General features: G+C 49.1%; 1 protein-coding gene across 2 annotated transcripts in view; it reads right to left on the bottom strand.

Annotated features, from left to right (window-relative positions):
• The window catches only part of SFMBT2 (Scm like with four mbt domains 2), a 222691-nt gene that overhangs the window by 77968 nt on the left and 120581 nt on the right, over positions 1-24142 (bottom strand). For both annotated transcript variants that reach the window (XM_032349795.1, XM_032349796.1), the window contains exons 8-9: positions 4462-4563; positions 150-297 (exon numbers count right to left, since the gene is read on the bottom strand). In XM_032349795.1, coding sequence (XP_032205686.1) covers positions 150-297; positions 4462-4563 — 250 coding nt within the window. The remainder of the gene's footprint in view (positions 1-149; positions 298-4461; positions 4564-24142) is intronic.

The raw sequence follows: 24142 nt of genomic DNA, 5'->3' as shown, positions 1-24142 counted from the left end.
ATACTCTTCCCACGATGTCAAAATAGTTTGCAACCTCAACTTCTGGAGATTAACAAAGCCACGCTTCGGTGACAGTAGGATGTCCCCCCCCCCCCCCCCCCGCCCACCGCAAACCACCCAAACACTGCGTATTTTCACAGAATACGAACCTTTGGGAGGCGTGAGATTGACTCCATTTTTAAGGCACCATTGTACTGGTAAAATCCCCAAAGAATCCGCATGGCACAGCATCGAGAGATTACTGGGTTCTGCCCTTAGGTCGTCAATAGTCACTTGAAAAAAATGATTGTTAAAAACCTGCAAGAAAACACAGACCACAAAGCCAAGGGTTAATTCCGTGGGATTTTCCTGAAAAGCTACTGTGAGATGCTGGCACCACTTCCAAAGGCAATAAATACATTTCATCAAAATGATTTCAGCACAAACCGGCCCCTCAGTGTGTATTATGAAATTGGTCCAGGTACAAACTGGTTGATAGGTGATCACCATGGCCATTTTAACGGCAAGAGAAGCGAATGGGTAGTACTCACATAAAACAGAGAAGGAAACAACACGGGAGGTCAACTGACGTCCAGGGCTGTGAGAAAACCAAACTTACACAGGGAGACCAGGCCAAGCTTACGGCAACACCAAGACAGGCCCTGAAAGGTCAATGGTTTCTTCTTGTCCACACCTGGGACCCACGCGCTCACACCAGATCACTCGAGAAGCTCCACTGTCGGGCTTGGGGACTTCTGGCTTCACCCTGCCTCCCAGCCCTGTGAACACCACAGGCTCCAGCCCAAGGTCACCCCGTGCACCCCCGCAGGCACATCCCTGCTTGACACTCTCCCAGCCTCAACACCCACTGCGCCAAAGCTCTTCCAAAACAGCAGTGTCTTTTGTCAAGGTGCCCTCTGAAAGTCAATGCTGCTGGAACGTTTTCCTGACCACTCCGGTCCGAGTACAGGCCCCCAGAGCTTCACCCTGCATGTGCCCTCTGTCCCGGAGATCCTCATTCCTGCCTGGGGACTGATCCCAAATCGGTCTCCCCCCACGGACCCTCTGAGGGCAGTCTCCTCTCTTCAGTGAGGGAGCAGGAGCAAGACGTACCAATGGCAAGGGCAGAATGCAAAACCGAGATGGGCCCGGCACTTTCAAGCATGATGGGGTTGAAGGATCTAGTATGTGAACCAGGCCAGGAAGAAAGACATCACTTTACGAGCTTGACAGACACAACCCAGTCTTTCTTACAAAATCCTAACACTTACTAAAAAGCTAGGATTCCTGGCTCCTTCACTGACAAAATATCTTCCAGAAGCAGTCTGATTAAAAGCAAAGCGGCAGAGCGCACTCCCTTCTGTTCTTCTCGATGTTAATTCTGGTAAATGACTACCGTTGTGCTGCCCGAGGTCCGCCTTTGACAGTGGACTTGACAGGGCAAAGGACCAAACCTCACCTTCCCAGAGAGATCTTCCCTGCGGCCTGATTTAGAATCACATCCCACACGCTGGCCTGCCACCCTCCGCTAGCCCCTCCCCTGCTGCGTCTCTCTCCTTAGCACTGAACGTGTAACCTTCTATACAGATTTACTGATTTTCTTTGTCTCTGACCCCCCTCCCATTAAAATAAAAGCTCTGTAAAAGCAGGGATTTTGTCATTCCCAGTGTCCAGAGTAGTGCCTACAAAACCCAGTGGAGTGGGATGTGCATGTGCACGCACAGACACACACACACACACACACACACACACACACACACAGAGGCAGATAATTGAAGCGTGGGATTCTGCTGGCTGAATCTCTTAGCACCACTGGACCCCATAAGGACGCACACTAAGGAATCTCCAAAACCTAGTGAAATGCATATTCATGTGTGCACACTTCAGAATAAAAGCTCTATTAGTTTCTTCAAATCCATCAGGGTCATGGCGCACATGGTCCAGAAACATCGATCTGGTCCAGAACCTGCAGGTCTCAGAAAAAGACCCTACAGTTAACCAACCGGCCCAGGACTGTGCAGCTCAGAGCTAGGGACAGAAAGGGACAGAACCAAGACTGTTGATCTAAACAACGACAGATTTCACACACACAAATATGTCTTCGTCACCATCATCTGTCAGTACCACACTGTTTTGGATCACCGGAAACTTAATCTATAATCGCACTGTATGGTGGGACATTTCATCCCGGACCTGCTACAGTCAACTGCTTTTTTGACTATTGGCTTCAAGGTTATTTATTTCTTCCACAGGTGTGCCATGAAGAAAAGCCTTGAGGAAAATGAAAATGAGGTTTTCATTATGATGAGTAGTAACAGCGCAGCATTATAGGCTCAAAGATAATACTCTAAAACCTTTTCCAATGTTAGGAGGAATTGGTTTAATTATAAATAGTGACCACATCAGGAATATACTGATATTTACTCTCTGTAGGGAGCCCTGAACATGGGGACGTGTCCATATGTGCTAAGGGGCCAGAGTGCACATTTCAATCCATGTGTCCACAACACAGAGGGCCAAGAGGAGAAGAAAAAGGGATGCATGCCGGACAGAAAGACGGAGTGCGTGATCTTTGGTAAAAAGGCTACGAAAAACTAAAATGAAAAAGAAAATGTACCTTAAAAAAAAACCAAGAGGGGCACCTGGGTGGCTCAGTGGGTTAAAGCCTCTGCCTTTAGCTCAGGTCATGATCCTGGAGTCCTGGGATCGAGCCCCGCATCGGGCTCTCTGCTCGGCGGGGAGCCTGCCTCCTCCTCTCTCTCTGCCTGCCTCTCTGCCTACTTGTGATCTCTGTCTGTCAAATAAATAAATAAAATCTTTAAAAAAAATCAAGAGAAAATAGCCTCGCTGGCCCCATCCTCAATAAGACCTACTTAGAGAGAAAATTATTTATCGGGAAACCAAACTACTGTTAGTGGAAATCTATCCAACAAGATGAGGATCTCTGGGCCGCACCCAACCGTAAGGAGTGCGCCACATTCTAACACGATCGCTTACAACTATTTACAGGCATGAAAGTGTGAGTTCACTGCTGACAGCACTTAGCACATCTGTTGCTCTGTTTCCTTCACTGTAGAAACACCAGGCAAAGTGGACACCATGGTCTCTTAGAATGAGGACCGGGTAATATCCTTCCAGGTAAACTGGCAGCTGACTTCAGTGTATAGGCCACAGCCGGGACAAAGGGAAAGCCCAGCCAGGCTTCAGCAAATACCACGCAACAGTTCTGGGGAAATGTGCACCTACCAGAATACACACTCAAGAACCCCAAAGATCAATTTAAATAAAAAGGCTCTGAATGCACCGTGTAGGACTGTGAGGACATAAATTGCAACCCCAAAACCGTCCTACAAAATCTAAGTGAGTAATTTTCTTGGGCATGCAGTTTTTCTTTAAATAGGTAACTGTAAGAGTTACATCAAAGTAATTTATGTTCTAAAGAAAAAAAATTTGGAAAAAAGGAAAAAGGCATTTCATGATTCTAACCATTTCCCATACTCTGAAATACATGATCAGCACTGTGTTTCTCAATTACCGATCATGAATTTAAAAAAGAGCATACAAATGCCTCCCAGGCCCTCATCACTGTATTAACAAATCCAGTCTTCCTTGCTAAAAGAAATTAAAATGGAATTGACTTCTGGACCGTTAATTAAGTTCTCTTGCAAAAGGCCATTAACTAAAACACACACTGGGTAAGAACGCTGGGTTTCTCAGTTTCCCCGCCACCTATTAGAGGACACTTAAGGTGGAACAGATACTGTAGGTGTGACTTCCACAGGTGACTTCCGTGAGATTACCTGCATGGCCAGGGGAAATGAAAATCAAAAAGACCATCAGACCGTCATAAAAATGACTTCACGTTAAAGGTAATTCCATTTCAAATTTGTGAAACGCAGAGGCGGGCTCTCCTTTTAGTGAAGGAAAGTCCATGGCAGAAAGGAAGCCGGATGTGGGAACACACACTGGAGACGGGACACGGGTCGGCATTTCCCAGATGCAGCTCGAACACACCGAGGATGGTCAGCGGAAGAGGACCAAGTTACTACGGCAGTGATGACCACGTGTGACTGCCCGGCAGTTTGTGTTAACGAGAATGGGAACAAATGGACGCGTGGAAGTGACCCTGGCCAACCACAGATGGTGGCACACACTCATGGTGGAGTTCACTGCTGTAAACTCAGCTGCGCACCTGCCCCTCCTTCCAAGTCACTCAAGGACACGTACATCAACACTCCAATCCATATTACCCCAATCCCTGCTGCAACAGGAGGCACATGACAACATGTGTGTGACAACGGGGGTGATTAGGACAGCGTGGCCTGGGGAGAATGCGCTCCGGCCGCTGTGCCGTGCCGTTCAGCCCCGATGTGCTGTTCCCTGCGCCGCGCCGCAGTCCACCGCTATGCCGGCACATTCCATCTGGCCCACGGTGAGCAGATCTGCAGGAGACAGAGGTGAGGAGCAAGGAGGGGCGCTCACCTTGGTCACGGATGCAGGACAGATATGAAAGGGCTCGCTCAAATTCACTGTTTCCAGCTTCATCCCAACTGTGAAGAAATGGCTTCGCAGATCGGCATGATCCTGCGGGGGAAAAGGACAGAGATGCTGAAAGCTGACGGTATTGTAAATTAACTCGGGCGCTGTCTGGACGCTTTCCTTAGACATTTTATTGGGGAACTGAAGTCGGATTGAAATAATTAACCCTCCCCATTATAAATTTCTCATTATTGCAAGATACTGCGAATTTAATTATTTTCTGCGGGCTCCACTGCTTCTCCGGGGGAAGAAAACAGGGTCTTGCGGCCGTGCTTAAATTCACGCTACGCAAGAAAAATCCACGAGGCCCTGCTTTGGTCTTCTTAGGTGCTCTACGTGAACCACAGCAGAGTAATGGAGGCAAGCAGTGATCTGAAACACACAGCAGGTGCACCCTCAGGAAACGTGGCCTCTTGCTCCTGGAGCTACGTCACAGGGCTTTAGAGAGACCCTGTGGCTGACACAGCTCGTCCCTGTCTCCTGTGCCCAAGAACGTACAGCTTCTCAGTTACCGGCAGTAAGTGGCCAGTCTTGGGAATGCGTGCACAGAACGGTCCAACCCAGCCATGCACACCGTCAGAACCCGACTCCCGCTGAATAAAGATGCACAAAGCCCCACTTTAATAGGCATCCGGCAGATTCATAACCGACTCACAGCAGCCCTGTGTGTGCCCGACAGAGTTTTCCTGCCGACTCAAGAAAACAAATTTCAGTATTCACGTTCCCTATCCGACCGCAGGTGAGGCTGGCCGGACTCTGGATAACAGGATTCATTTTGCGGAGATGGAGGTCATGGTGGAACTCACAGCCTGGATAAATGCTAGTGAATAAAATCAACGTACTTGCAGCCCGTCCCTGAGGGTGTTAACAGCTGCAAATAAATCCTGCTGTTTCTAAACACATCGGTTGGCTGGGAAGTATGTAAGGACCGAGGGATCTACTACTACTTTCTTTCATCTGCAAATCTAAAGTGGATTTTTAAATAATTCAATGATGTCATTCTACACGCGTGACTCTGAGGATCGTCACACGGAGTCCTGTGGGGCTGGGACGGCCCCCCTAGCCAGAGCCGGTCGGGGCACAGAAGACCTGCTTACGAAACTCCCCATCCCTTCACTGTGTCACTGGCTTCAGACACCCACAGAACCACAAGGACTTTGTCTCATGTCGCCACAGTCATCTGCCAAGGGATCAGTAACCCAGTGGGTGCACAATAAATCCTGGGTCTGACTGAAGTGAAGGGTGCCACCACGTGCGGCAGCAAGGTGAGGTGGGTGACAGCCAAGAAGGGCTGTGTTCGGTGCGCAACGACGTATGACAAAAAACTCACGGAGAGAGCTAGCCCATTCTCAATCTTTACGGATTCCTTAAGAACGTAACAGCTAACACTTGACAAAAGTCATAAGCACAGGACGCAAAGCACAAGGAAATATTCTTAAAGGCAAGAGATGATTTTATTGTCTTCTACTTAATACAATGGGTTTTTTAAGATTTTATTTATTTGAGAAAGAGCCAGCGGGCACAAGCAGAATGGGGAGGGGGTCAGGCAGGGGCAGAGGGAGAAGCAGATGCCCCACTGAGCAGGGAGCCCGACACCAGGCTCGATCCCAGGACCCCAAGACCATGACCTGAAACCAAAGGCAGACGCTTCACCGACCGAGCTACCCAGGTGCCACGACAGTGTTGATTTTTACCAGTGGCTGGGAAGCTGGCTTAGGGGGAAAAAAAAGAAATCAAAAAAGCAGTACAGAGAATTAATGCATATTAACACACATCAAGCACAGTGCCAAGACAGGGCCAGAAACCACAGGGGATGAGACAAAAGCAGTAAACTTGAACCAAAAAGCATGAGGTGACACCTCAATGAAAAGACGGAACGTTACAGTTCCTGTCAGACACCAGCACCCCCAGTATCTCACCAGCAGCGGGAACTGAGGCATATGAATCAGTTACACAGATAAATACTTTTCCGTTTCTAATTCCCCTTAGGAAAGGAGGAGTTACTCCCAAACCATAATGTAAACTTTGCCTCAATACAGTCAACAAGTTGAAGCAGTCATTGTTCGCCTGCCTGACAGGACAGAAATGTCCTCAGGTACTAAGGACCCACGTGTAACTCCAGCCCAGCCTTGAGCGACGCGGCGGTTAGGGACGCCGACCTCCCACACAGTTGAGAATCTGCACGTAACTTTGGACTTCCCCAAAAGTTACGAGTCTACCACTGACCAGAAAAGCCTTACTGGTCCCATAAACAGTCGATTACCACATATTTTATAAGTTGTCTGCATGATATACCATATTGTTAAAATAAAGTACCCGAGAGACGACGTTAGTAAGAAATTCACAGCGAGAACACATTTCCAGCACTCGACTGTATCGAGCGAACAAAATCTGCGTGTAGATGGAGTTCACATCCACACGGTTCCGGGGTCCACTGTACGATGAACGGCCCGGACGAAGGCAAGGTTTTCACAGAAGTTCTGCTTCTCTGTGCGATCAGACGTCCCTCCTCGCCGCCGTGCTCCCTCTCATGACTCACACCTGCAAGGCTAAACACTTCTGAGACGCGGCTCGCCAACCTCAGGAAAGGTGTAGCTTCTGGCCGCCTCTGCCCACGGCACTCTCCTTGCAACTTTGGTCCCTTACCTGGCTTTGCTTCTCCTCTGTGTTTCCACCGTCTGGGGTTCCTGACCGCATTCCGGGCTTTGGATCTACCCACCGTCTTCAGCCCCTCAGGATTTCAGCTCTGGGCCCGCTCTCTGCCTGAGATACTTCTGTTCCTGCCTTTGCTCTGAGCGGAGCCAGCCTTCCGAGCGGGGCTGACGCAGGGCGGCCAGACCCTCTCTACAGCCCAGGATCTCAGTTTGACCTTGACCACTGACCTGAAGTCCTTGTCCATCTTCACTCCCCTCCTGGATCAATGCTCCAAGCCCTCCCCGATCTCTCCAACACAGATCCCAGGCTTGTGTTGAAAACTCTGCGGCAACAGGAGCCCTCCGCTACTAGACACCCCTTCACAGCTGCCTTATCTCATTCACAGTTGTCAGGTAGGACCAGGCACTGGCTGCTTCCCTTAGAAATAGAGCATCAAGGCTTAGGGCAACAATTTGCTCCTCAGATAACCTCCTTCCAGAGCTGCAGCTGGTGTTACAAGTGTTTACCATTGAGGATTTCAGTGTATTCGGCATCAGACTCCATCGCTAGGTAAAGTGGGCATCATTTCATGCAGAAATCACACAGTTTCCTCCCTCCTTCCTGGAGGGGTCCATGTGCTTGTCTGTCGACCACCGAGTGTCTCTATCTCTCTGCTCATCCATAAAACATATCATTCACGTCAAAATCAAACAAAGACATATGTGAGATGAAAATAAAGTACTAATGACATCAATATTTTTTAAAAATTTAAATGGTGTTGATGGTATTTTATCTCAGTGACCGTAAAATATTTTTAAGCAATTGAAGGTGGCGCCTGGGTGGCTCCGTCGGCTCAGCATCTGCCTTCAGCTCAGGTCACGGTCCCAGGGTCCTGGGATCGAGTCCCGTGTCGGGCTCTCTGCTCCATGGGGGTTTGCTTCTCCCTCTCCCTCTGCCCCCCCAACCTGGTCCTGCATGTTCTTTCTCTCTCTCTCAAACACATAAATAAAATCTTTTTTTTTTTTACAAGAATTTTTAAGCAATTTAAGACTAATGTTCAGTGAGCAAAGGTTCACAAAGGAGTCTTCTCCTTGTTAATCACGGCTCAGATTTCCTACATCTTAAACTACTGCTACCAGCTTTCTATCACTTGCAAGCACACGGACCTCCGCCTTGCGGAAATGCATCTGTTTTTGTTCCAAACCATGTGACAATTTTTCAACCCTATCGTTTAATATACCGAAAAAGGAAGCCAGACATAATGCGAGGTAGCTGCACCCAAACACAGGCGTTTCTTTTCCAGTCTCGAATAATCCACATCCACGCAGAAGAGCCCCTTAAACACAAACTCTCCATTCCGGAGACAAGCCCAGCAACTGTGCGACACGGGCCTGCACCCCCGTTCCCACCTTCCCCTTTCTTAAAGTCACTGTTTAATCAGTACGTTAAAATAAAAGAAAAAAGAAAAAAGAACAATCCTGCAATGACCACCCGTGTCAAAGCCAAGTCAACACAATGAAATTTTTTGAAATCCAGGAGAAAAGATGAACTCAAGATGATCTTGAGTTCAATTATGACGGTCCATCTGCTGCTCCAGTGTTTCTGTCCCGAAGGGTATCCGCTCAGAGGGCTGGCCAGGGAAACTTCCAGCTGGCCCCTGGAGATCTTGAAAGAAACAGGATAGACAGCCCACATGTTTGGGGCAATACTTCCCAGCCAGAGCTGAACTCTCTCGTTCGTGTTTCCCGGTCATCCTATAAAGACCCCAACATGTATTTACTGGAGTGAGCTAAAGAAACGTCCAAAACGAGATGACTTCTCAATATTCATTCCAATTCCATATTCTATGGTTCAGTCAATAAGCATGCATTAAACACCACCAACGTACCACACACATACACACACACAGAGTACTATGTGACGCAGAGCACACACGCACACACGACATTATCAGAGGAGGAAAGAGAAAAACAAAGAAGAGCTATGGAAGATCCAGCCTTAAAGAAATTCCAGAAGGAACAGGTTTACCGCAGCCTATAAAAATCACTACTGCCACAACGATGGCGACCCGAGGATTTACAGGAGTGAATCCTGATTTGAAACAGGAAAGCACAAGACTTGGAAGGGTAAACAAAAGATTATGGGAAAGTGGCTTCGTAAATTTAGCTCTGGAGGCTGGGTCTTAAAATACCGGGTTTAGGCATGTAAGTCTGATCAAAAAAGGCAAAGGGAGTCATTGACATTCTTAAAAAATAGAGTTTTTTATGATAATTAAAGAATTCGATGCCAGTAAATTTTAAATAAGACAGCGCATAGACCTTCTGAGCTCTCTCTGTGCATATAAGTACATTCATATTCGTATATGAGGAAATGTATAGACACTCTCATTGAAAAACAAATTTAATCACCCCCCCCAAGGCCATTTACTTTGGGCTGCGAATGCAGTCAGAGTACACGCGTTCATTTACGCAAACACAGCTAATCATTCTCGATGTTAAAAAACAGAGTTCCTGGCCCTTGAAGATGATTCGCAAAACTGATTATCTACTGAGAGATAAGAAAATCCACTCTGGTTTGAACGATGCATTCCTGCCTTTGCAAAGCTCTAGGGCATCATTCACACCTCCCAATTATTGGATCAAGAATGATGTTATTTCTGAAATCAGGAGGGATTACTACATCCTCAGTGCGCTCACAAACACGCCTGTCCCACTCAAGAAATACTGTTTATTTAAATGTCCGGGAGTCCAGTTAAATTGCTTACAGAAAAACTTTTCGTTTAACAAAGACGGGCTATGTCCTTCCCATCTACACCCGTTGCTGCACATTTTATTTTTGCCCTGGAGTGGTTTTATATTGATCAGAAGTAAAACGCCATTCATTTTACTGGAGGACTGTCTTACCAGCCTACCTTAATAATCGCTCTTCAGGGAACCTTATTTTCGGTGGAAGGACACTGTAAAAGAGATTATGTGTACATCAACTTCTGTTCTCCATCAGCTTTGTTCTTTCCAGAACCCAGGAGCTCCTGCCCTCGCCCGTGACCACTCAGGCACTCTGCACTGAAAATAGCTTGGTTTGGCGTGTGATGTCGAACATAGCACACTGCAAATACCTGTGAGTACTTTCTTGTATTACCATCTTTCCCTCACAGCAGACTATGGGGAAGTGTCCATCCTACAGCAAGGAAACTAAGACACAGAGAGGTTAATTTATCCAAGCAAGGACACAGAGATCACCAGAGAAGCCAGATTCAAACCCAAGTGGTCTGACCACATCCATGCTTAGCTTCGGCTTATAGACCAGACTGGGAAGCAAAAGCCATAAAGGATCTTTTATTTATCCATCGTTAATCAGTAAACAAACAAATAAAACTTTCATAGCTTATGGGCTCCTAAAATTTTATTTCACAGATAGGTATTACCAGGTTAAAAAGTAACAGGTATTAATACTAATCATTTACTTGACCTCCAAATTTCTGCTGTTAATTCCTAATACTTTTCTAATGGCATGTTAAAAAAAAAAAAAAGCGTCAGAGAATTGCGACACTAAAAATTACGCCCAGCATGTCCATATACGGTCTTCATCAAAAATCAACAAGTGATTATGACTGCTTTCGAAGATTTAAGAACTGTGTGCGGCAAAATGACTACCGTGCCTTGTAAGCAGGCTATGCTTCATCGATACCCATCTCCTCACATTATCAACGTTAACCCAGACAGGTTAATCTGATAAACGTGGTTCAGCTAGTCCATGTTCCCGGCTGCAAAGGGCACACGCATCTCAACCCATCAGGAGTATTTTAAATGCCACGGGTCACGCATTAATGTACACGGAATGAGGAGCAAGCCGGGGATGTAGTCCTGACGCAGAGAAGCTTGAAATTTACTTAGAAAACGAGCAAGGAGAGATAAGTACAAACTGTTAGGCTAGAAAGGGAAGTGTGGACGAACCATGGTGTCTCTGGCTGTTCGACTTCCCAGCCCCCTTGATGTCTCATTCTACTTCACTCCAGAGGCAGAGGTCAAGGAGATCAGACGACCTCGGGGCATCCCCCTGCCCAGTGCAGGGGTCCACCCCGGTCACCCACCACAGCCCACATCAGCCCCTGCTGCAGTCTCTGCCTTGGAAGGGACTGCCGTGCCTGGAAAAGGTTCCAGCGGCTTCTGGAAGAATCAAACCCAGCTACTGAAGAAACACCAGTGCACAGAGCGGTCTCCCTGTTAGTCATCCGGGAGGAAGCAGCACGCCAAACGTCTCCGGGAGAGTGAGAAAGCTTCAGGGTGAGCAGCGAAGCCCTTTATAAAACAGACAAGCGGCCCTGAGTATTAATCTCCAGGAGATGAAGCAGAGACCGAGCAGGACACAGCAGACAGAGGGGACAGGAAAGATGGAACGCTCTACTGTTTGCGGTGCCCCTCATGGGCCACATACCTCCTTGAGCCCGACTCATCTCTCTGCATTTACTTTCGGGGCTGGTGGAGCAGCAGGTTATGCCCTCAAAACGTGCCATGTGGCCATCACCGACTCCTAAAATAGCTGATGCTCCTTCCCACCCTGCCTCACTGGAGAAACACACCTCGCCTGACAGAACAGTGTAAGCATGGAACCCCGGGGGGAATGGGTTCAAGCTAATTAACACAATCCAATTAAAGTGCACTTGGTGAGGATTTCAGTGTGAGAAAAGCAGTGCTCCCCCCTCCCCCTGCGGAAACCAGACTCCTAACCCAAGCTCCACCATCAAATGCTACAGAACATTTTCCGGAGGGGTGGGGGGCATACGAGCCTCAGCCTTTAATTCTTCGTCTTCTCCTTTTTGCTTAGGTTGATCTGAAATAAAATGGGCAAAAAACCAGATAGGTATTTGCCAATTTGCCTCCCCGCCCCCGCATTTTTTTAAGCACCAAAATCTCTCTTTTTTTTTTCCTTTAAGTAGGCTCCACGCTCAGCTTGGAGCCCAATGGAGGCTCACGCTCACCACCCCAAGATCGAGACCTGAGCTGAGATCAAGCGTCGGACGCTCCACTGAGCCCCCCAGGCGCCCCGAACACCCCCATCTCTTACTGTCTCAACAGAGATACTGCACGGTGTAATTTTACTCAGTTCCAGCAAGGCACTTTTTTGGTCCACAGGGCACTCAAACATCGCACAGGCATCGTTTCAAAGGCCTCAATTAATTTACATAATTTCTAAGAATAGGCTTCAGAGAAGTCAAAGGAAAGTTTTAATTAGTATTACATTCAAATTGATATATAATGAACTATATGCTTTAACGCCTTTACTCCTATCAGCATGAGATGTGCTAAAAAAAAAAAAAAATCTGGTGTAATTTATCATATTGTTCCTTTTTGTTCTACCCAAGATCTAGTGCTCATACGTTCACTAGAAAATTACTCTCATTATCTTAGTTTCATCTAAAAATGGACATGAAGATGCCAGCATTTATTAAATCAATAGCATTATTACGTTTTAATTCCACTGCCCTGAATTAAATTTAGCCAATGAAATATTTATAACGAAAATGTAATAAAAAATCTGTATGCTGAACACTAATCAGCATTTCCATTCTTTACTTACAGCTGTAAATAGTGGTTTTATCTACGAGTCACGCAGTAAATCAAGTTAAAAAATCGTAATGAGAAAATGTAGTACCATATATACTTCAACCTGAACCACAAGATTTATAACAGGTAACTAGAGGAAGACGTATTTCACAGTAAGTCCAAAAACTGGTACACCAGGTTTAAAAAAATAAAAATAAAAATGAAGCAGAGCACAGAGAACGCCTTTCATTGATTACCATTTAGCACATAAAAGCATTTGTAAGTGGCAAGAAATTCAGGTTTACTCACAGCAGCAGCACTATGGGAAAAACCACGGCTGATTTCGTGTGTGTGGGTAAACGGTGATTACATTCCCGCACTTAGTTCATCCTCTCCCTGATAAAGCCGGGGCATCTCTTCCCGTTTCTATGACAACACTCGGGGGAGGGGCTGGGACGCAGCAGTCCCAGCGCCCTGGGCCGAGGAAGAGCACGCTGGCCACTCTGCTTGGGGAGTCCAAGCTTCGCACCCCAGGGATGGAACGCGGCTGACACACTGTTGGGTGCCCCTTCGGCTGCCAACCCCGATGCAACCCAAAGCTTGTCCTGCAAATTAGGACCACAGCCCCGATCGGTCCCCACTCGGGAGGACACCATCCTTTGGAGACAGAAGAGCGGGTGAGGAGCACAACTGTCCCACAAAGCAGGCTGAGTTTGTGCTCCGAGCCTTCTAGACACGGACCAGCACCCGCTCCTCTGAACGGTGTGCTGACGCAGGTGGGGACGATCCCGTCACTGCACGTGCCAACGGCCAGGCCGCCTGGCACGGACCTGGTAATGGCTCAAAGTCTCCAGCACCTTCCTCACAACCTTGCTGTCCTGAAAGTATTAATTTGCTAGGCTAAGTCTTCTCCTCCTGCCACTGTTGGCCTTTGGGGGCCGATCATGTTTGCTGGGGGCGCTGTCCTCAGCACTGTGGGATGGTCCTCCGCCTCTCTGGCCTCCAGCCACGGAGGCACCTGCACCCGCCTCCAGACGCTCTGCCTCCAGACGCTCCACACGCCCCTGACGGGCAAATCCCCCCCTGGAGAGGACCCCTACATGTGTGGGCTCCTCCCTCTTCACTGTCCATGAGCCTCCTTGGTCCCCTGCGCCTCTGTCTCCAACATTTAGCCAACCCGGCAGCTCTCCGCATCTCTTGGGTTTGAGGAGCCCTGCAGACCATCCCTGGAAATCTGGACAGGGCATCTGGGTCAGTCTACAATCGCAGACCCAGTGTCGCTACTTACCCTCCCCCAGGCCACCACGCTGAACATCTAGCGTAGGACATGAGAAGGTGCCACGATGGATGAGAAAACACACACCACACCCGCACAGATACTCTGTGTATAATACAGTGATGACAAATGACTCGGGGACTCGTTAACCTGCCTGCCTCCCCCCCACGGCAGCAAGGGGTCTGTTATTTTTTAGTAGTAAACTCTCACTTCAAACCCACAAACAGACGAGTCACCTAGCGGGTACTGATCCCTGAGGCCACCTTAACATGGCCAGGCCAGAAAACCCTACTTGAACTGGCATACGCTGTAAGGAAATCTGTTACATCCCACAACACATTGTTCCACTCGAGGCTGCTCGTCAAGGGGGCAAGCAACCATGCCATACACGGCCCGGATTCATTCCGTCCTTCTCCACGCTCTGGGGTCCTCCTCCCTCAGTCAGCTCTTCTCGGGGCCTGAAGACGGCTGTGGGGTCCCAGGGTCCTCAGCCAGGTCGGATAACGGGCAGAAGAAAGAAGAGAGAGCCACCCCTCCCCCACGACTCCTCTGAAAAGCCAGGTCACCCATGCCACGAACCATGCAGCTGGCTTCCTCAAATACCGCTGACCCAGACTGGTCACAGGCTTCTTCCCAAGCCAATTGCACTCAAGGGAAAACAGGGCCCCTCCTACCGGCCCACAACAGGTGCGGAGTGCAGGCGTTTGAAAGAAATAGGGGCACTTGTTAACTGTGACAATGAAAGATCATCCTGCCCTAAAAACCAACATGGGACGCCTGGGAGGCTCAGTCAGTTAAGCACCTGCCTTCGGCTCAGGTCATGATCTCAAGGTCCTGGGATCGAGCCCCCACGTCCGGCTCCCTGCTCAGCGGCGAGACTGCTTCCCTGTCTCCCTTCCCTCCACCTCCTTGTGCTCTCTCCCTGTCTCTCTCACCTTCTCACTCTCTCAAATAAATAAAACCTTTTAAAAATAAAAAAAAATCAACGCCAGCCGAGCCTCTGTCAGAGGTGACTTAACAAGGAGGGTCACGTGGCAGACCCCAGCTGACCTGATCCTTCGATAGGCAAATCCCACACACTCTTGGGATTTATATTCTCATTCTTCATTGCAAGAATATTCACTGGGCTCAGCCTCTAAACACCCGTGTTCACTTCTAAAGAAAAAGAGCTCGGCCCTGGGATGCTGATAGATCTCTGTGTGCATGCTGGGTCCACCACGGGCTCCCGGCATAGGGCAGGACAGGGGATCGACCTCTCTGAGCCTGACGACTCCCCAAGGGTCCCGGAAGCCCAAGGACACCCACCGCGTCACGCTGCTGTGCAGATAATGTCCCAGCACGTGGAGAGGGCCCGGGGCCATTTCTCCCACCCCGTGGGGCTCAGTAATCAGAACCCTCATCGGGAACGAGCTCCCACGGGAGCACGATGCCCCCATTCATGCGAAGTCTCCCCAGCTTTTCCAGCGCTTTTCATCCTGTGCCTTTGCACCGCACCCTGATGGCTCTGAAAGGGTGTCTATATATTCCAGAGATATTCTGAAGCGGGGAGACTCACCACACAAGAACAAGGATTTGTGACACTTCCTGGCCTGGCCTGGCTCCCGTCCTGGCCCCCCACGGGCACACCCGCAGCCTCTCAGAATCATCGGCAGCTCAGGAACAACTGAGGTCCAGCGAACGGACCTGCGTGTACAAAATCGCAATCGAGAGGACGAAGGTTTCAGAACTCCCTTGCAGACTGGATTTAAGTATTCACGCACGTATGGACCTTTAGGAAAATCAAGACGCCAGGGGCAAGAATCAGTCCCGCTGGGACCTAGGAATCTCACCGGCAACCCCACACGGGGCATCTTGGTAGCTACGAACAAGCTTTAAGCCGAGTCTCTACTATTCTAAACTTATCCTTTCCTCTTCTTTTTTTTTTTTTTTTTTAAGATTTTTTTTTTAATTTGACAGAGTCCTTTCCTCTTCCTAAATGTTAAATGCAGCACTATATATTCATGTAAAAGTTTATCTGATTTGTTTATCCTGGTTCTACGTGGGGCTGGAGACAATACTGGAGGCGATTTTCATCTTCCCCTTGATTTCATGCCATCAAGAGAGGGTCACTCAGGCTGGATGGCCGTCCAAGCACGTGTCATCCCACCCACGATACACACACACCCCCTCCGACTGCCTTTCTCAAGGCAGGACGGAGCTCAGGGACAGCTGGGGGTTCCCGGCACTGAACCAGAAGTGTGCTGGGTGCTCCCTTTCCATCAGATCATAAACCCCCGAAGGAAAGCATTTAGACACCTCCTTACAGTGGTCTCCCTTTTGGAGATACTGCAATTTGCAGGTGCCTGTTTATGAAAGGCAGGTGGAGATTAAAAGTCCAATCTAACCGGGGCCCCGGGACGGGGGGTGTGGAGCTCATGTGGTGGAGCGTCCGACTCTTGCTTCTGGTTCAGGTCATGATCTCAGGGTCGTGAGATCGAGCCCTGTGTCGGGTTCTGCCCTGAGCATGGAGCCTGCTGGAGATTCTCTCTCTCGCTCTGCTCTTCCCTGTACTTGCGTGCTCCCTTTCTCTCTCAGTCAACAAATTCAAAATATTAAAAAATAAAAAAAAGGTCCAACCTAACCTACAAAGGATCTCTGTGTGTTTTTAGTGGAAAAACACAGCCTCTATACAATTTTATTGTGCCCCATTACCAAGTCCCTTGTAGAAAAACGAGTAGAATCACTTCTTCATTGTTCTGATTAACGGAGAGGGGCACGGAAAATCTGAACAAAATAAAAATACGACGTGACAATCACTTTGCAATGTTTCTGTCTCAGACAGCTCCGCTGCGCCCCTGCCCCACGCCCCAACCCCAATCACGCCGAGTCCACGCTCGTGTCATCCTGCCTTCCCCGAAACCGCAGTGACTGGCGGGAGCGAGACTCATCAGCGGCCAAAAGAAGCCATCTGGGAATGAGAACTCAGGCAGCAGATAAGGGAAAGCTGACTCTCTTCTTAAAATCTTGCTGTGCAGAGCGAACAGCGAGCGCTACCAGGCCGACCGCAGGCAGCAGCATCTGGGCCCCCGCCTGCGCGCCGTGGTTAGCCCCAACTCCGAAGACGCAGACTCTGTGGTGTTTGCAGTTACCTTCATCATCTGGCCAAAGTTGCCCTCTTCAGCGTGTCTCTCTCCCAAGACTGTCTTCTACGCTCATAATAAACGAGGCGGCCCCCATCGTCCTCTTGCCGTTACACAATTCACCCACCACGGGCCATGAACCCGGAGCACACGAGGAACCGCCGCCAACGGACCCTCCCGCGCGTCTCTACACATCAGGAAGGCCTGACCTTCCCCGCCGTCCAGCACCCCGCAGAGGCTCGGCTTCAAACACCTCTCCAAAATCTTGAACGCCACAGGAACGGCTTCAGAGGGGCGCTGCACGTGCCAGGCAGAGCCTTCCCACGCAGCTGTGCGGTGAGCCCAGGACGGGTAGGACCCCAGGGGGTGAGCCGCCCCTCTGACGCCAAAATGACCCCCTACCCCGTCGAAAACAGCCCTTCTTGAAAAAGAGCATTTGAGTTTAACTTGATGAGACCCTTTCGTTGCGAAACTGTCTGGTATAGACACCGTGCCACGCGGGACAGGGAACGTCATGCCCACGAAATGAAGAGTTGGCCCCACACAGGGGGGCCTGCAGCAGATTTGGGTGAGAATCTAAGTGTCCCCCCGAAGGCCAAACTTAGCTGTGAGGGGTTTTTGTTGTTGGTGCTGGATTTAGCCGCGGAAGGAGAGGAAAAGAAATCAGTCACCATAGAAACCACATCGCCATCCACCATCAGGGAACGGCTCCCAGGCCTTCCCACCCCTTCGGGGGCAGCAGAGGGAAGAAGAGCAAGCTCTCCTCCCGTCGCCACGCTTCGTCTTCTCTCTCCGGCCTCTCACCTCCGTCTCCGAACCTCAAACACAGAAGAGCTTCCGTCCGACGGGTTAAATCGACATTCACACCGACACCTACATTGCTCACAAGCTGAAGGGAGCGGAAGAAATCGCAGGCCGGGGGCGGGGGGGGGGGGGTCTTCACGGCAGCAGGAGCGCGCCCGATGCTCTTCGCGGGGAGGGCGGTACGTGCCTGGAATGTCTCCGTCTCTTGGTCCGTTTGCTCATGCTGGAAACACGACTACTAACCGTGGCTACGGGTGGCACCTCTCTTGGCTCAGCGCTAACCGCCAGAGGGAGCGAGCCAAAACAAATCGCGATAGGCACCGCTTGAGATGGGACCAAAGCCACCCGGCTTGCCACGTGGCCATTTCGAGAGCCCTTTATGAACGCGTGCGAGGGCGTCCTTTGAGGAAAATCAGTTGTGTACACGGAGGCTGGGATCCTTTTAACCGAGGCTTCTGTCAAAGACAACAGACACCAGACACCAGGAGACCTGGTGTTTTTCCCAAGCACCGGACCGAGGACTCTCTTCTAATCTGCTGTGGGTCCTGATGAAGGAAAAGCAGCAGCCACCACGACCTCAGCTTCCCAAGCCTCCACAGCAGCCACAGATACCGATCGGGAACTGGCAATAAGGGGACGGATTGTGGCTGGAGTTTTGGGCGTTCCTATCCCATTGAAAAACACATCTTGGGTGCCTGGGTGGCTCAGTTGGTTGGGCGACTGCCTTTGGCTCAGGTCATGATCCCGGAGTTCTAGGATCGAGTCCCGCATCGGGCTCCCAGGTCCATGGAGAGTCTGCTTCTCCCTCTGACCTGCTCCTCTCGCCCTCTCTCTCTCAAATAAATAAAAATCTTTAAAAAAAGAAAAAGAAAAAGGAAAACACATCTCTCCCCGGCTTCTGATAAAAACAGAATAATCCAGAATTATCGGCTGTCCTCACCCAAACACATCTCATCTATGCGGTTCTGGTGTGTATCTGAGGAACGTGGATGGGACACTGGGAACGACAAGCCGTACGGTGGAACAAAGGAGACCCAGAAGGCAGAGCACAGTCCGTCCAGGCCAGCTACTGGCCAACGACAGTGGAGGACATTCCTCAAGCTCCCGGTTATCTACACCGATCTGTTTCATGAGCCAACGATACAGGACACCCAGCACCTTACGAAGAGATTTTGTAAGGTGAGGTAGGGAGGGCCAGACACTCTGACAAGAAAACAAGCCCACACACAACCTAGTGATCCAATCCCCGTCAGCAAGACACACACATGGGCACGGCAACCTCACGAGCCACGGGATCCCACAGACGCGGAGATATCTCCTCGACTCCAACGCACCCCGAATATTCTCCTCGGTGCTCTCGGCAGTTTCCGCTCAGCCACAGACGGACACGGGTCATCTGAGCTGGTCACGGAAACACCAGCTCCTCAGCCCACCCACCACGGCTCACCGCATCACACTCCCACGGGGTCCGCCCCAAGGACTAACACTTGCGACCTCGGAGTCTCCACTCTTCTGAGTCAATCTCTGTACTGACTTCTTCACTAAAACCATTCAAGAATTTTTACTGAGCACTTACGCTGCACCAGGCACCGTTCATAGCCCGGAGGACGGAGCTTACACTCCAGCTAGGGGAAACAGACCCAAAGCCGAAAAGGCAAATTAGTATAGTGCACGTGTGGGGATAGGTGTTACGAGAAGCACGGTGATGGAGGAGGACCAGTGGCGGGGGGGCGGGGGGGATGCTGCTGCTTATGGTAAGCAGAGGCCTGAACCCAGTGAGGGAAGAGGCTGGCCACGTTCCCAGTGACAGAGCATGATAGCAAAGGCCAGAGCAGGAGCAGCTCTGCGTGGGAGGGGAGGTGTCTGCCGGAAGCGGGGGTGCCACACGGCAGGGCCTTGGGCAGCAAGCAGACGGGCTGGGAGAGCCCACAGGGAGCAGGACCGTGTGGGACCTGGGACAGCACGCCCCAAGCCAGAGCAGATGCCCCGGGAGAGTTACAAGAGGAAGAGTCACAGGATCTGAATTTTGTCTGAAAAGAATCTCGCTGACCACGAGAAGCAATGGCCAGCAGTCAGGGACAGAGTTCTGAAACTCACGCAGCAGTCCAGGACAGAGGGACAGCAGATTGTCCTGGCGGCTGGGCTGATGGACCAAGAGGAGAGTGACTGAACTCGGGGAGGTCTGTGAGCCTGGAGCCACCAGGCTTTGTCGACAGATGGAACAGAGGTGTGCAGAAGAGCAGTAACAGCACAGCAGGCCAGAGACCGCAGGCCTTGCAGGGTTAGCCCTGGGCTGCCCTCTGGGAAGAGGTTTGTAAACAGCACTTTATACTGATACAAAGCTCCCCTCACCTACAAGAGTGGCCATTGTGCCAAGATTGCTTGCACAAACAGTAGGATTTAAATTTCCTTCTGGGAGACTAGGACTCGGGCCCATGCTAGGCTGGGGGTACCTACATGGCCAGCCCCCAATCAAACCCCGGGTCAGGCCTCTGGTGAGCTCCCCTGGCAGACAACCGTGAGCACATGCTGTCACCGAGTTGTCTCTGGACACTCCGGAGAGGACCCTTGGAGGCTTCCGCATCAGTTTCCGGGGTGCATACCAGGCTGCTCTTCCTTCCGCTAATTTTGCTTTACAGCCTTTTGCTGTCATGGACTAACCATGAGTGTGACCTCTTCTTAGTTCTGGGAGTCCTAGGGCTCACTAACCCTGGGGTTGAGCTGGGGACCTGACGCAGGCACGGAGAAGAGCCAGGCTTCGGGGACGATGCCACGGTTCTGGGCTCGTCTCTGTGGCTTAGACTTACGGCCACTCTACCGCCAATCTCTAGACAGCTTACTTGGAATTTTCAACACACTTGAGATTTTAAACTTTTTTTTCCAAATGGAATGGGAAAAAAAGATATTTGAGCAAGTTCACTTCTTTAAGGGATAAAAATGGATAATGGGTTTTAGTGACATTTCCAGTAACATTCTTTCCTTGCAATTACAAGGTGTGGTCACGAATGAAGTCCGATGGGGTACGTGCTTTCTTTCCCTGAGCTACACATCAGATTTCCCTCAGGGAAAAATGCTTTATTTCAATTAACTGGCAAACTGGGGACTCTGGCTTCTTACCTGTAGATCTTTTGATGTATGTGGGAGTCATCACTGAAATGTCCACAACTTAGCACTGGCAGATGAATGGAGTTAGAAATGTAGACTATGGCTTATGAGAATTGCAGAGAATGAAAAGGAACTTTGATTAGAGCAGGTTTCTGAATGTCTGGCACATGGAATGTTACATTAATTGGGAGCTACACACCTTTTCCCATCTCCCTAGACTCCATTTTTTTTTTTTTTGAAGATTTTATTTATTGAATCACCTGGGTGGCTCAGTGGGTTAAAGCCTCTGCCTTCAGCTCAGGTCATGATCTCAGGGTCCTGGGATCAAGCTCCACATTGGGCTCTCTGCTCAGTGGGGAGCTTGCTCCCCCCAACCCCCGCTGCCTGTCTCTCTGCCTACTTGTGATTTCTGTCTGTCAAATAAACAAATAAAATCTTAAAAAAAAAAAAGGATTTTATTCCTTTATTTGACAGAGAGAGAGAGAGAGAGCACAAGCAAGCAGAGAGGCAGGCAGAGGGAGAGAGAGAAGCAGGCTCTCCGCTAAGCAGGGAGCCTGATGTGGGGCTTGATCCCAGGACCCTGGAATCATGAGCTGAGCCAAAGGCAGCCGCTTAACCAACTGAGCCACCCAGGCACCCCCCAGGCTCCATTTTTAAGATTTAACTGAATTCCCCCAAATCCATGCATCAGATAGTCTGTGCAACTGAAAACTGAAACAGAACAGAAATTGCTGGCCGCTTTCTCCTAGTCTCATCACTTGGATGGTGGGACTTGTAAACAACCAAACGATGGGTTGCAAAGATTGCCTAATGAGTGAGAAAGGAAGCCATGAGATGCCATGCTGATATGCACCATGGTCACCTCTGTAATCTTACCTTTCTTCAGGCATAAACAAGTAGTAATATACGGATTGTCTTAGCAAATCTATCAGGTCCCTTAATAACAAGGCTGGCTTACAAACAAAAAATTTCTTTCCATTATTTGTTTTTCATTATAATGCATTTTTCTCTTCACTTTCACTTTGTTTGGAATCCATTTCACTAGGTCCTTCTCTTTCAAATGAATGGACACTTCTGAAAATCATCTGCATTTTCTACATTAGGGAAATCAGAATTCCCACTAAACCATGGCACCCAAAAGCCATTCCAAGTGTTCTCTCAAGTCAAGGGTAAATCACAGCAGGAACACTAACGATGAGCTTGTTTTTACGTCATTACTGTCCATAGTCCTGCGTGCTGAGGAACCCTGCGTGTTAACGCTAGCAGACTGTGTTTCTAGACACAGATACACAGATACCAAAGCACATGTGTGAACACATCCCCAGAGTGACAAACGCCACAGCTTAATGAGATTCATTCTGCCAAAATACCCACTTTGTCTACTGTGTAAAAATAATAATAATAAAAAAGAACTGCTTTGAAATACTGCTCACCTCCAGCCATTAAACATGCAAATCTGTATTCCAACAGCTGGACACTGTGGAAATTTTCCATAACAACACACATCTAGAGGGATTCGTGGCTGAATCCAAGCATATATACCTTTTACCATAATGAAAATAATAGAAATAAGTCTGCCTGCAGAGAAACAGTGATGATCAAACAGTGATAACAGAGGGGGGGGAGAAAAAAAACACCTTAGTTCTATTTTTGTACCCGGCAGAATGCTGTTCAAAAACTTCCAAAAATTTGAGACAAAAAAAACCTTGTTTTTTTTTTATTAACATGAAGCAACTATTAAGACGGTCTGAACCTCATCCCATGCCCCCATGCAATTTCTCTGAGCTTAATTACTCCTGTGTAAGCAGTATAACTCAGTAGAAAGTACTATTATAGTATTTCTTAAGATTACTGGACATTCAGGAAATGCGGTTGTACTGAGTTGCATAACGTCCCCTAAACATTCGCATCCACCCAGAACCTGGGAATGGGACCTTACTGAGAAACAAGGCCTTTGCAGGTGCAGGGGAGTTAAACTGAGGTCTACCAGCACAAGCACAGGCCACAGCCAATGACGGCTGTCCCCATAAGCAGAGGGAAACTGGGACAGGCAAAGAGCAGAGAGAAGACCACACGGAGGCAGAGACTGGAAGTAAGCTGCCACAACCCAAGAGATCCTAAGGACAGTGGGCCACCACCAGAACCAGGACACACTCCCTGGAAGGCCTCTGCCTTGGAGGCTTGGGAGAGAGCATGGCCCTACCGACGGTCCCATTTCCACTTCTAGCCTCCAAAACTATGACCCGGTAAATTCCCATTGCTCTGAGCCACACAGTTTGTGGTAATTTATTACAGCAGCCTCAGGATGGTGGTTGCTCTCACAATTCCAAAATTCAGCGTGTAAACGTCCACGCCCTCCAATGCTCCGATGCGTGGTTATGGTTAAGAGAGTGAAACTGCCCACTTCTTTCCCACCGAATTGAAATGAGCGAACATTCATCAAAGTCCCTCACGAGCTTTAAGAACACGTACTTTCCAACCGGACCCATTTTTATTTATGGCACGTCCGTTGCATCTGTCCTGCGAAAACCAGGAAATAGTCCGTATCGACTCTTAGAGCAACTGCTGATTATGAACGAAACCCTGAGTGCCAGGAGAACTCTCAGCAGCCTGCCCAAAGAACAGTCAGAATTCTAACAGGAAAACCCAGAAGTGAGGGAAGAAGGTCACATTTTGAAAAATGCAGATGAATGACGAGACCTCGTCAACAGCCTTTTACAGAGAGTAGCTGTTCAATAATGTTTAATGAACTAGTAAATTATTAATTAAAACCGTATTGGGATTAGTAGCCGCTCTACCTTTTCTGTCGTAGTATTCCCGGTTCTGAACAGTAAGTCTGTATATCCAGTAACCCACAACTCTATTAACTCAAAATATTTTACATCAATGAGTTAAATACACCTAAACAAATCACACATTTGACAGGATTTCTGGCTGCTGCCTTGGAGTCTTGTTGAATGCATTCAACACTGATCACGAAAGATGCAGTCCTTGCCCTCCTGAAGCTTCAGTTAGGCAAGAAGACATGGACAGTCCGGCTAAATCAGCTAAAGAAGAAACACCACCTTAACAAAGAAGTGGCTCTCTGAGGGCTGTCTACACTGGCCAGCTCTGCCCTTAGCTTTCTAACCCCACCTAGTACT

The sequence above is a fragment of the Mustela erminea genome, chromosome 6 (assembly GCF_009829155.1).
Source record: "Mustela erminea isolate mMusErm1 chromosome 6, mMusErm1.Pri, whole genome shotgun sequence".
Lineage (NCBI taxonomy): Eukaryota > Metazoa > Chordata > Mammalia > Carnivora > Mustelidae > Mustela > Mustela erminea.
This window is presented reverse-complemented; position numbering and strand designations above follow the sequence as displayed.